The 14,746-nt window shown below is 36.5% G+C and overlaps 1 protein-coding gene across 7 annotated transcripts in view; it reads right to left on the reverse strand.

Annotated features, from left to right (window-relative positions):
- LOC133621019 (sodium bicarbonate cotransporter 3-like) overlaps positions 1–14,746 on the reverse strand; it is a 91,247-nt gene that overhangs the window by 43,394 nt on the left and 33,107 nt on the right. For all 7 annotated transcript variants that reach the window (XM_061982791.1, XM_061982790.1, XM_061982789.1 and 4 more), the window contains exons 2-4: positions 6,850–6,931; positions 2,905–3,054; positions 722–860 (exon numbers count right to left, since the gene is read on the reverse strand). In XM_061982791.1, coding sequence (XP_061838775.1) covers positions 722–860; positions 2,905–3,054; positions 6,850–6,931 — 371 coding nt within the window. The remainder of the gene's footprint in view (positions 1–721; positions 861–2,904; positions 3,055–6,849; positions 6,932–14,746) is intronic.

Consider the following 14,746-nt stretch of genomic DNA (forward strand, 5'->3'; position numbering starts at 1 on the left):
AAAGAGAGGGCTGACTGAAAGAGTGGCAGCAGATCACAGTAGCTCTAGAGATGTTCATCGTTTTAACAATTTAGCTACTGTGTCAAACAATTTCCCTTTGTGGATTAATTACGTTTGTTTCAGTCTAAGCCTAGGTCTGAGTTTGCTTCGACATTTTCATTTTGCTATAGAACAAATGCACCCAGGTGCTGAGACCAATGCAGAGTGAATCCTCTTGCAGTCTGTTTAGAAGCGACAGGCAAAGAAAACAAACACGCAAGGACATGGCAATTTCATTTATCCTGTAATTAATTAAGATTTTTTTAAAGGATTATTTACTACTAAGAGGTCTGCTCTATGTTATTTAATTGTTCTAAGTATTAGTTGATCCAATGAGCTTTATCAAATCCTGGTATGCTGTCAAAGAGACACTAACAACCGCAGTCAATCATGATCGCAAACAAGAAATTAAGAAGTCATTATACATCATCCCTTATATAAAACCGTATTCCGGTTTGTATAATTTTAACCCTGTGTCAATGAAGAGAAAATCCAAAATAAATTTAAGCCCATGAAAAGAGTATGTAAACTAGTGACCAGCCTAGAATTTCTGAAGATAATTTTTTAGAATATATTGTGCAGAAAACAATATTGAAGTCAACTCATAGTCTTATTGCATGTTTTGCTTGGACTGTATAAAAAAAATGACAACATCAACATTACATAGCTGATTTAGTCTGACCTGGCAGTTTCCTTCCATTCAGTAGCACTACCATCTCTGAAGGAAAGCTCATCCAACTCAGTGAAGAGGTCATGTGGGACATGTTCCAAGTCATCGTCCTCCATGCCCAGAATGAACTGGACCCGCTGGGATGGAGTGTCTGTTGAAATTGTAAGAAAGGAGACTAAGCATCCAACTGATGTAAACACTGGTGCTTCTTTCACACTTTGCATACACAAAGATATACACACTGTATATCCAGTGATAGTCATCATACTGCCAAATCATTTACATGGGCTAACAATTACGACTCAGACATTTTCTGGAAATCATCATTTCTTTTTTTCGCTTCCAGACTTACTTGCCTTACACTGTTGCTGCTTCTTCCTTTACTATAACAAATAATCAAATATGCAGCAAACAACATACAAAATAAAACCACAAAAGCAGAACCATATTAATAAATTAACGTTGCTCACTGCAGGTACTCATCTCACATTTCCTGGAATTTTACAGCAAAGTGGAGGTAACATTGGTATACGCACTCAGTTGGACCTATGAACACAATGTACTCAGCCAGTCAACGTGAGAATGGAATTATGAGTTCAGAAAGGCATTTGGGGCTTAAGCCGATTTGTGCATAACACTTAATAATTTGAAGTTAATTCTTAATGAAGCAATCTGAGAAGCAAGATTTTCACAAGCTCTTTTTTGACTACACTTTGTATGAAGTTTATCGCAATGAACTTGAGTGTGTTATTTCTCATTTATAGAATAAGAGAAGGATCTTGCATCCGAGCAGTTTTAGGATTAACAGCATAAAAAATGGCATTAAGTAACAAGTAATTATCAAAAGTATTATTATTATCCACCTATCTGTTTTCTACCGCTTGTTTGTCTCGGTGTCACGGGGGTGCTGGAGCCAATCGCAGCAGCACTCGGGCGGAAGGCGGTGTACACCCTGGAAAGGTTGCCACCTTATTTTAATTATTACATAGTTATTTTCAAAACAAATTATTTCTTCTGAGGACCCCATGAAGGAGCCCTACGATTAAGACCTCACTGTTGGGTTTTTCAGCTCATGTTTCTTTTCAAGTAAACAAAGTTGATGATATTGTTTATTTTCATTTTTTGCAAATAAGAATCGATAAGAGAATCGATAAAAACAATTAAGCAGATTCAAAAATGGAATGGTAATTGTAAAAACTTCCTCAATTTGCATCTATAGTAACTAGTAACTATAACTAATTACTTTTTTTTTTTTTTAAATAATTTGTCAAACAATAAATCTGAATTTATTTGAATATTAAATGACCCCTGAATCCAGAACAATCACAAGGTTTCTCACATTATTGTCCATAAGATTAACTGTTTATGTCAGAAATATCTTTACCAATTGGCTCCCAAGATGTGTTTTGATACGCATATAACTACATTTGTATATAAGGTATGTTTTTTTTATGGTCTCTGCTTCTTCCTACTCCTTTTCAGACATGCTGTAATGAAACAACTAGAAATATGTGATGCCTTACATTGTATTGAATTCATGTTTGAAATAAATAAATTGAAACTGACTGCAATCTCCCTATGCCTGTCAGAGGCAAGTCCTGGCAGTGTCTGAATGACATAATTGAAGACTATCATATGTACAGTATGCATACTGTATCATATACAGTTTTCACTCTATTATCGTGAGAATTATGTTCGCAAAGTAGGGACACCATTTATTTTATAATTTTTATGAATATTACTCCGGACTATAGAGCGCACCAGGATACAAGCCTCACCTACTACACTTTAGAGGAAAAACATATTTTTCCATATATTAACCGCACCAGACAATAAGCCGCAGATACAGCATATACGTTCCGAAATGAGTTAAGATTCTGTAAATGTTTATTTACATACCTTAAATGTTTCCAAACGTGCCAATAACACGGCAGTAAAACGACTGATCAAACAAAGCAGAAGTCATCTTCATGGGCCCACTAGCTGCGGAAGCTAGCTCTCCAATCAGCTAAACAGACAAATCTCAATGTATTCAATGGTACTTTAAAATCCGCAATGCACTGAGACTGTAGTAAGTGAACCACCAAGTGCCGAGGGAACACTGTATATTAGTAACGATAAAACTGAGTAAGGTCATGATTTTCAGACCAATGTGTTGAGAAATGTATCACAAGAAAAAGGTGTTGTGTTCTCACCGTAAGGTGGAGATTCTCTGTCATTTTCCTTTCCGTCCTCAGAATCTTTATCCCTTCTTTTTCTGTGGTGCTTGTGTCCTCGGTGACGATGCCTCCGCTTGTTTTCTCTTCCAAGAGGAACATGAACGCCTACGTAAACCGCTCTGTGGCCTGCAGGAAACAATTGCAATATATCGTTGAGGACAAACTAAAGGAACAAAACAACTACATTCACATAACAGGAGAAGGGATTTAAGGTAAATCCGTAATTTTACAATATTTTGTATATTACTTACCTTAGATTGCCAACTACTCTCTTCAATGTCAGAACTAAAAAATACATTAACCAACAACGAAAATGACAAACTATAGGAATAAAATAAGATGAATAAAAATAAACGCATGCTGTCAATACAGTCATTGGTATAGTAAGGGTTATATGGCCTAGAATCTATATTGCAGCCTCTTGCGATAACTATCACAATATATAATTTGGCATAGAAATCATAATACAAACATTTCAAAACAGGTTACAAAGGCTTCTCAGTCAGCTGCTGATGTATGCAGTAACATACTGTGTCATTTCCAGCTGGATTATTTTCTCAAAACTACAGTACCGGTACTCTTTGCTACCGTAATTTACTGTTCAATGCTGGTTACTTTCTGCTGTAACGCAGTTCCATTTACACTTCTGTTAAAATATACTGAGCACTTATTCTTCTGTTTGGCCACATTACAGGGGCAGTATTGGCCAATACAATACTGATACGGACACTTAAAATGTTCACGCTCATTGAATGATTATATTTTTGATCACAAGAATCAGACAAAAACAGGATGTGGTGTAACAATATTAATGTAATATTTGAATTATTTCCTTATTCAAATATATTATATACAATACTTCAAGCAAAATAAAGTCAATGATGCAAAATAACTAATCATAAAAAAAGAATAGTGAGTGATACAAACCATTTAAACTCTTAAAGTTTAAAGGGTTTCTCTTAAAATCTTAAAGGGTTTGTGTCCAGGGACTTATTTACTGTGTTTGTAAACAAAAACAAAACTAACAAAAATTATATTGTGCTAACAAATATATTGATTTAATCACTGTAGTATCGACCGTGTACTGATATTATACTTAGTAGTTATCGTTAATGTCGATATTCGTATCAATCTGCCTACCACTGTTTACATTCAAGAGCTCTAGTTTAGAAGTTTGCATGACTTCTTGTATCCTCTTACGGTGTGTGGTATAGCATGTTTAGCTATTCTTAATCCGGTAGTCCTACAGTGATAATATTACTTGTAAGAAACTTTCTTTAATTTGGTGTTCGCACTGTGGCGGGACATTAACCCAATCACTAATGAGGACGCTACATTGTGTTGAGGACATGTTAAATTACTTGTCCTGTCAAATTTGCGGGACACAACCAGAATGTATCGTTAAGATGCATCACAATTTGGTGATAGTATGAAAATCTCCATCATCGGCCAAATTTTTTTCATTTATATCGTGCAACCCTAGCGACAATGTAACCAAATCAAACTCAAAAGACCTAATGAGAAACACTTTGTAATTGATTAGCAAACTATGCATGAACAAAACTCCTAATTGCAGCTCACTAACCTTAACAGAGGCAATGGCATGTTCTTTTATGAAACAGTGATAAAGAATATCTTATCACTTGCCTTTCTCATGCAGCTGTCTTAATTTCTATATTTTCTTATTCATCCCGATTCTAAATAGATTCCTAATTTTCAAAAATGTATTAAAATGTGTATTTATTTATTTTCATTTTCAGAAGAAACTATTTTTAAAGAGCCGTTTTTAGGCTATCTCTATGCAACCAGACAGAAATCATTATTAATTATTATTATACAAATTATTACACCAAATATGCATTGCGAGAATCAGTTTGAAACGAGAACCGCGTTGAATCGAGAATCAATTCTGAATCGAATTGTCACCCCAGGAATCGGAATCTGATCTAATCGTTAGGTGCCTAAAAACTCACAACCCTAGTTGTGGGTCTTCTGAGCTTTTGGTCAGCAAGTGTTTCAAACCCTCAGCTTGTGAGCTACTGTCACCCCAAAATGTTGCCACCACAGATGGTTTGTTGTGAGTTTCTGTGGACAAGTAGTCATCATCTATGCAGCTTGTTGCAAATGAGGGATGCCCCCCTGCCAAGAAAACACTGCTTCTGCAAAGATACTGTAAGAACCGTATCTTCATTGATATGATGATATAGGGGTTAAACTGGAACCCATAATCAAGTTTTTTTTACGTACTTTGGTTTTAAAGGTCACAATTTGGGTCATGTTCAGTGCAGTATGGGAACACCGTGCACATTTGTTAAGTTTTTGTGTTTTAAAATTAAACAAAGTAATTATATAATTCTGAAATAAAATAAATAAAAACAGAGATATTTCATATAGAAGAATTAAAGTATGCGGGAGACCACTTTGATACATTTTGTGCATGAAAGATGCTAAAACCAATCAAATGCAGGTCAATCCTTGAATATATAGTACTGTATTAGCTATATAAGCCTTGTTTTGTCGTTTAAAAACAAAAAATGAGTTGTATCTAATATACATTACCAATAACATTTTTATCTAGAGTAAGGCCACAGGCCAATAAAAAAAAGCTGTGGGCCAAAAATGGCCACACTTTGAAAAACACCTGGTTTACAGCAAAACTTTTTATACAAGTGCAACAGTACGTTTGAACTGTGTGAATTAATATTTTATTTTTGGTAAATTCAAGTACCTTATTGCGTTAACCATAGCATTAATTGTTTTAGTCTGTAGCCCCGTTCTATCTAATTGAACGTTTATGTATTTTACTGGGAGGGCAAGTGTTAAAAAAAACGGACTCTGGATACTCTTTGGCACTATAGCTTGCTTTTGACTCTCGCTTGCCAAAGACTTTGTTGGCCTATAGATCTCCGCTTCAATGCCAAATATCGAGCCTTTTAGTCAGGTTGTAGGCACGCTACCTGGGTATATGGAGGTGCATCTCAACACAGAATGTTCCTCACTTAAAATGTGTAAACTAGTGTGGGAAATCGGTACACAGCTTTGACAAACAGAACGGCTCTATACTGAAAAAAAACGAAATACAAAAACATGCACCGTATTTTTCGGATTATAAATCGCTCCGGAGTATAAGTCGCACCGGCCGAAAATGCATAATAAAGAAGGAAAAAAAAAAATATAAGTCCCACTGGAGTATAAGTCGTATTTTTGGGGGAAATTTATCCAACACCAAGAATAGACATTTGAAAGGCAATTTAATATAAATAAAGAATAGTGAAGAACAGGCTGAATAAGTGTACGTTATATGAGGCATAAATAACCAACTGAGAACGTGCCTGGTATGTTAACGTAACATATTATGGTAAGAGTCATTCAAATAACTATAACATATAGAACATGCTATACGTTTACCAAACAATCTGTCACTCCTAATCGCTAAATCCCATGAAATCTTCTTCCTCGGTGTCGCTTCTAAACAACTCTACCAACTCCAAAGGTAGACAATGCGCTGTTTCCTCTTCTATCTTATTTGATATTTTAGGTAATGTGTTAATAATTTTACACATAAGTCACTCCAGAGTATAAGTCGCACCCCCGGACAAAATATTTAAAAAAATGCGACTTATAATCCGAAAAATACGGTACCTTTGTACATCGAGATGAATTTTATGGTTCCTGTGTGAAAAAGCCTTTCCGAGTTATGAAGTGAATCAACAATATGGAGAGGGTAGAGCACCAGTGAGAGCAAGAAGAGGCGTTAGTAAAGGTGGTAAAAAGCCACAAAACAACCAGTAAACTTTGTGGGCACAACAAAAGCATAGTGAGAGAGATGATGGTGTGCATGTAAAATGGTTTCTCTGCATGTCAACATAACAGATGCTGCAATCGAAGGACCCTTCTTCAACAAAATGATGCCAGACTTACTTTCTGACTCGTCCTTTTCGTAGTTTGATTGCGTGGAGAAGCTCGTCTTTCCATGGTCAACTATTGCCTCCTCATCTAGACCCTGGGAAAGAGACAATTTTGAGATGAGAGTTCAAATATGACACTGATACAGATGCCATCCTTATCACATCAACAGCTTCTACGAGCATCTTAACATGGTCTAAATCAGGGCTATTTTACCTAGGGCTGGACAATTAATCACACTTTGATTTCGATTATGGCTGAACACAATCATAAAAATATTATGATCGAAAAAAACGATTATTGTTCCATGCAACATGCACGCAAATTCCGGCACTTGTGATAACGAAACAGATGAGTGAGCGTATGAGTGAAAACAGGACCACGTCTACTAGAAGTTTGGGGTCTCACCATGGTTGCACCTTTTTTTTGACAACGCTAATATGCCTAACCAATAATCACTAAACTCGACAAAGTAAGGCAATATGATTTCCGCGTTCACGTAACCGCGGATAGAATCACAGAATTGGCCAATAAAACGGAATCCACTTTTAAACGCTGAAAATCATGAAAATGTACTTAAATGTGAGTGAAATGCTTTCATTGTGAGGAGAAGGGACGTTTTTTCAGAAAATAATGTGTCCCGTACCGCTCATTGATCCTCGACACACTCAACTGCCCCGTCTTGAACTAAACCAGGGGTCTGCAACCTGCGGCTCTGGGGCCGCATACGGCTATTTCATGGCTCCCTTTGGCTTTGAAGCCAAATGTCAACAAATAATGGCTACTAAATTATACATTTTAAATAAGTTTATTTTATTTTAACAGTTGTTATTTTGGAGAGTTCTGGGATCATGTCATGAAAATAAAACATTTTAATATATTGTCGATCGTCAAAGCCCCTATGCGTCATGTCTTGCTGCCAAGTAAATGTATTGTTTTTTAGCGGTCAACCCCTGGTAAGCTCGCAATGGACAGATCAAAAAATAGAAACATTTCTGATGAAAATAGAACATTTAAAGTTTCATGGACAGATTAATTTGCTTTCACTAATGACAAGATTGTTGTTTTCCCTTTTTAGTCAAATGAAATATGCCGCAGTTGTATGCTTTCAGAATATTGGAGCGAGTTTGTTTATTTTTTTTATTCATTATTAGAGGGAAGGACATGTGTTGGGCTGGGCGATATATCGATATACTCGATATATCGCGGGTTTGTCTCTGTGCGATATAGAAAATGACTATATCGTGATATTCGAGTATACGTTCTCACGCAATTGCTTTTAGCTGCAGGCATTACACTACAGGCTCTTCTCACTCTTTCTAGTCTCTCCTTCTCAGAGAAACTTAAACAAGCGCACCTTCATACATACGTCACATACGTATACGCCCTCGCTGAGCAGAGAGGTAGCAGCATGGCTAAAGTTAGCTGTGGTGCGAGTGGTAATACGAGAGAAAGAAGGTGCCAATCTGGTAACAAATGAAGGAAGAATTAATTCCTAAGAAAAATAGCAGGGGGTCCATCGTCTGGCGGTGGTTTGGCTTCAAGTGGGAATATGTCGAACAGACAACTGTAATTTGTCAAGTGTGGGGCGAAAGTGTTGCTACAAAAAATAGCATTACTGCTAATATGTAGCATCAAAAGTCACCCACTCGAGAATGAAGAGTGCTTACTCCGCATGTCAACATCTCCGTTCGGTGCCACACAAACACAATGCCGAGGTAACCATTTCCACATCAACACCGTATGAAACAAATAGTCCACGACATAAGGAGATAACGTCCGCCGGAACCTACCACATAGCGAAGGTATTCTGTACAAAAAGTGCACTTTAATTTATTGTTGTTTTGATTTGTCATCTTGAGGACATCATGCACAAAAGTGCACTAATAGCTTGTTTTAAAATGTCTCTGACAATCTTGCACTTTCTGTTTTGAAATGACATGAATGTTTGTGCCACTGCTTAATAACTGTTTAATAAATACAGTTTGGGTAAATTGACTTAGTTGTGATTTCCCTCTCTGCATGAAAGTTTAAAATGAGCATATATTAATGCAGTATGAACAAGAATGTTTTAATGTAGACATATAGAATCATCATACTGCTGTGATTATATGCATCAAGTGTTCATTCAAGGCTAAGGCAAAATATCGCGATATATATTGTATATCGCAATATGGCCTAAAAATATCGAGATATTAAAAAAACGCCATATCGCCCAGCCCTAAACTAGTGTATTTTTTTCTAGTGTTCAAAATAATTTGGTGATTTGCTTCGTTATACCCAGACATAAAATGTGAGTCGTTGTTTGTCAAGTGTTTGATTTCATAAATTCTACAGCTCAATTCTAACAAAACTAGAAGTGGTGTCATTGTAGGAATCGAACAGAGTTTGCAGCTCTAGGTGGGTTTTATTTGGGGGGAAATGGGCTCAAATGGCTCTTTGTATGCTGAAGTTTGCCGACCCCTGAACTAAACAATGTTGAGACGGCCACTTGAAACACTGACTAAATTATGAAGCTAAAGAAAGCAAGACCAGTCCATACACCCACAATACATCTAATCAGCTTTTGTTGTTGTGAACGACTCAATTGATGTTAGATAAATGTACAAAAAAGACAGAAGTCGCAATTTGAGAGGTTTGCTCTTTTTATTTTTATTTTTTTTAAGAGCCCCAAGTTGTCTGTTGTTGCCAAGCTCAGAACAACACACCTCCCCCCTTCACAATAACCTACACATGTGAGCAGCATCCGGTCTGACTGCACTAACAAAATAAAGGTTTTAAAGACTACCTTACACAAGCATAATGTACTTAAAGCACTTATTGATACATTTACAAAATTAGTATGATTTTACTTAAAATACTGGTCAAAATTGTCCAAAGATGTATTGCACCCATAAATGTCAGGATTTTTGCATTTAATCGAGGAACATTTTATCAAATGTATTTTTAGGACAAAAAAAAGCACACACTATTGTGGTGAGTGTAAAAGGTATACAAAAAATGAAATGAAAAAATGAAAATGGAAAAATTGAATTGGATTGTTTTTATACTGCTATTGTTATTCAAATGTACTGTAATTTCTATTATTATTTTAGTTGTTGTTTATTCGTTACTAATTATTCGTTGTTTTTGTAAACTTCATTTAAAGTTGAACTTCGGTAGTACAATAAATACTCATATTTTAAAATCAATGAATAATCTTGTTAATTATCGTGATTACAATATCAACCAAAATAGTCGTGATTATTATTTTTTTTGCCATAATCGTCCAGTCCTAATTTAACTGGCAACTGGGAGGCAAAATCCGGCCCAGGAAAGACACTACATCGGCCCCTGAGTTCAGTTCAAAACTTGATAGAGGAATAATTTTAAAATAGACTTTTATAGACACCAGAGCACTCCTGTTGTATAGAGGAACCTGAACCAGTGTAAACACATTGGCAGGGCCTTGCACTGACAGGGCCGCACAGTTATTCAACATCCAATCGACATTGAGATTTTAAGCGCAAGTGGCTGAGGTTTTTTATTGTTTTCTCTCCTCTGTCTTTGAATCGGAATAGTTGAGCCTTGCGTCCATGTTATGCTGGCCGATCAAAAGTGGTTAAAGGAAACGGCAAGAGTCGGTGCGCTGCAGCGGATGTATTCAGTGTGCTAATAAACACCACTCATGTTGTATAACTGTACTGTACAGTATCTGCAAAAAATGGTGACAGTGTAAGATGGCTGACAGAACTGACAGCAGATGATGAGGCTACGACAAGCGGCCAATGACGATGTAAGCAAACATGGGTATTAATATTTTTCAAAGTAGATTTTTGCATATTGTTCTAATGTGTGGCAACTTGGGAAAATAATATGTTGATTGGCAGCCTAAAAGTAACATGACTTCCTAAATGACACTCATCATTTAAGCAGTTTTATGCATTTCAAATTATGTGAATGTTATCTGTCTATCTGTGTTGGCCCTGAGATGAAGTGGCGACTTGTCCAGGGTGTACCCCGCCTTCTGCCTGAGTGCAACTGGGATAGGCTCCAGCACCCCCCGCAAGCGGTAGAAAATGGACAGATAATCTAATAATAATAAAAATCGCGAATCAAATCGCTATGCCAATTTTTTGCAGAATCGCTCTAAACCTGCAGACCTAATTGACATAACTTCCTAAAGGCCAGTGTCCACTGTAGTTGACACTTGTTGCATAACAGGACATTTTTTTCTGAAACGTGTAATATTGACAAAAAATACACAAAAAACTAAGTATCCACTACAGCAGATGCAGGTTCTACAAATAAGCATGATAGTTAAGGGAGAAGTCCGGCCCCCCAGTTCTTGGCTCTACATTCCCTTCACAGTACATGTATGATGTAACATCATTACAGCTCTTTGCACTTCCAGTACTTACTTCTATCTTATAATATGCTCACATGCTAACTGTTAAAACGTTCAAACAGTCCGACGAGCTGCCATCGTTATATCCTGCCCTCTTCCAGGTTCACTCAAGTAAACTAAGCCCCACGAATACACACATAAACACCAAAAGGATAATCTTATGTTACAAAAACAGTGTTTGGAAAAGCATACGATTTCTCTCACCGGTTACACAGCAATATAGAAACCAAAGCATCGTTTTTTTTTAAATCCTTTCTTTTAAAGATTTTTTTCATGAATGAGCAAGCATGATGGGCAAATGTAATGTGTGGCTCATTCAGCACTTATGATCTTTTTTTTTTCAAATTTGAAAAAAAATCCCACTTTTTGGCATTACTTACTTTCTGTGTGAACATACAAAATCTACAATCCTCAAAACATCTCAAATTCAATATTCATTCTATATTTCAAAAACATCTTGAGCATTTCAGCTGAGCGTCAGTTCTTAAGCATTCACATCTCGTTATTAGTGGTGTCCTGACTCCCTGCCCTTAAGTATCACAACATTTCAGACAGCTGCAGAAAACCACATTTAGTTACCGCAGCATGTGTGGCCAAAGCCAGTACTAGACTGCAACTGAGACGTCGCATGGACGTTACGCCATACTGCAAACGCAGAAATGATGACAGTACCACAACATAACCTTACACTCCCTAAATTGTCACAAATGCCTGCAAAAATAAGAGACTGAAAATGAATCCTTTCAACCTATACACCAGTGGAAAATGATGGGCATACATTTGTAAGCCTACCATGACCCCCAGAAGAAGTTGTTCCTTGATAATCAATGCATGTTGCTGCAAAGCATAATGTGTTAAGACCAGGGAGGAAAGGCCTATTTAAGACACAGTCACAGAGGGTTTATAAATACCATTGGCTGACAGTGACCTAATGCTCGCACAGACTGCCGGTTGATAAGAATGGAATGAATTATGGGTACACACATAGAAAGGGTTAATGAGGGATGGTCATTAAAGAGGACACGGCCTGATATATGTTTTAGTCCAACACCACATTACACTAAAATGTACTATTTGATTGAAATTAAACTCAATTAAACTGAAATCAAATGTTTTTTTTTTAGTAAATGAAGTCATGACACGTTTTTTTGACCAATCGTTTAAATCCAAATAGCACATTAGGTAGATGTTAATGTGATACGCTTCCATGCACTAAATTAATCGTATTTCTCAAATAGTTACTTTTTTTGTATTTTCACACCTATGTCTGAAGGCCAATTGTCCATACACTTTCTCTAATTGGTCATATGCCACAGGGGGCGCTTATTACATTTGCGCGCGGTTAAATTAAATATTTTTCCGGTTGACCTAATGACGTCACACCAGCCATCTGCGGATCCTTGCAACTTGTTTTAACTGATGTCCACTGTAATATTGGCACAGATTACAAATATTAAGTCCCTAATGGCTGTGCTGAAGAAATGATCCTGGATTGCGCAACGAACATGGCGCTACTACCAAGAATGTATCGGGGCGGATGCAGGTCCGATGCAAAGAAAGACTGGCGGAAGAGTTTTTTCGAAGGAATTTAGGGACGAAAATCCTGGAAACAAAACTTTTGAATGTCGCAAAGTTCATTCATAAGGCTCTGTGGATTGATGGCAGGAGTTGTAAATCTGAAGGAAAAGACCGTCCGTGCCCTGACTGATATCCAGAAGAAGGTTGCTATTGTTCTGGCCTATCTTGCGAGTTGTGCGGAAAGTTAATCGGTTTGGAGTGCAGAAATGCAGCATGAAGAGGTTTGTGTACGCTTTATTATTCGCCTTGTAATACACCTGCTTCATTATCTTTTATCTCATTCATATTTCGTTCGGGAATCCACATTTTACATTTCCTTGGCTACCTTCTTAAACAAATCTCAGTTTCTTTTCTTCTACCATCGATGCACTTCGAAATGTTCTATTCTTTTGATTTGTGAAGCAAATAATAACTATCCTCTTCATGACAATTGTTGCTATGTTTTTATTGAATGGTATCTGCTTCCGGGTTTATATGCTGCGCGTTGGGACTGGTGCATGCACCATACGAAGGGTCCTCTCCGGTGCGCACACCCGCTCGAGAGATCTGGTTTCCAATCGCATAATCCAGGTGTTTTAGTCCGACTTTTCAAAAACCAAACACAATCGGATTAAAGTGTTTCCATGGGCTGTAAGAGGCTTATTTCGAACCAAACTATTTGAGAAATCAAACTAATTTTGTGCACGGACACGTACTGACTGCCGTTTGAATTTGTAAAAAATAAGTGGTTTCATGTTAAAGGTGAAGGAAAAACAAGGGTTGTGCACTTTACTTCTGGTTTACGCAAAGTCACCAGGGTTCACTTCTTGTTGAAGACACGCCTACATCTACCATTCTGTCATATAGATTGGGGTGTGACGTAAGGATGCAGCCATTATAGAGTTTCACTGTACAATTATAGTTTGAGTAATAATCACGGTTTCAAAATTATAATGCAATATGCATTAATTAATTTAACAACAAAAAAATGCATACAATCATTATCATTGCTTAGAGATGTTGTGTTAATCATTACTGTTGGATATAACAGTAAGCAAAAAACAATATCATAACAGTACAAAACAATGAATATAAACAAAAAACATTAATACTAAACAAATTAATTAATAATTGTAATATTGAAATAAGACTAATATGCATATGCAACCCAGCAACGCCTATTAATTCATTTTTATAATCTATTTTATGCTAAGTTAATAACGAATGCAAATCATTAGTGCTGTTATTTTACAAGCTTCTGATATTATGTTAATGGTTTACACTTGCTACATTATCTTACAATGCCTGCAGTTTAAGAAATGGTCATGAATAAAGCCCTTATTATTTGTTTACACTAAACTGACTTAACGCTAAGCTACAGATTGTATATAACACAATTATATTTAACGCTTTACCAACTCAATTCTTCATTAAGTAACATGCAACTAGAGGTGGGCATATTTGGGCACCTCACGATTCCATTACGATTATGATACAGGAGCTACGATTCGATTAAAAATTGATTATTGATGCATCTTTAATTTATGTACGGTATATCGATGCAGTTTATATTTATTTTCGTTTCACTAGATGAGTGTTTATCCCTTGAAACATAAAAAAACAAAACATTTGTAATAAGAAACTGTTAAATTAATTCCCACATTTATTAAATTAATTAAAATGTGTGCAAAACTGGACCATAAGTGCCTGATAGTAAAGGAGCTGGTCAAATCTCTCGGTGAGATGGCTCGCTGCAGTCAGCCAAATTTTACAACTGTCTGCAGGGTACTTTATTTACAGTAAATAAATCGATTATCGACGTTTTCTAATCGAATCTATAATCTGCCATGTCCGAATTGCGATGCATCTAAAAATAGATTATTTCCCCCACATCTACTTGCTACTAACATAATTGAATTCAGTTGTTACGTCTCACCTTTACTTTGGCTTGTAAAGCTGCCCCTTATT

Source organism: Nerophis lumbriciformis, linkage group LG21 (genome assembly GCF_033978685.3).
Source record: "Nerophis lumbriciformis linkage group LG21, RoL_Nlum_v2.1, whole genome shotgun sequence".
Classification (NCBI taxonomy): domain Eukaryota; kingdom Metazoa; phylum Chordata; class Actinopteri; order Syngnathiformes; family Syngnathidae; genus Nerophis; species Nerophis lumbriciformis.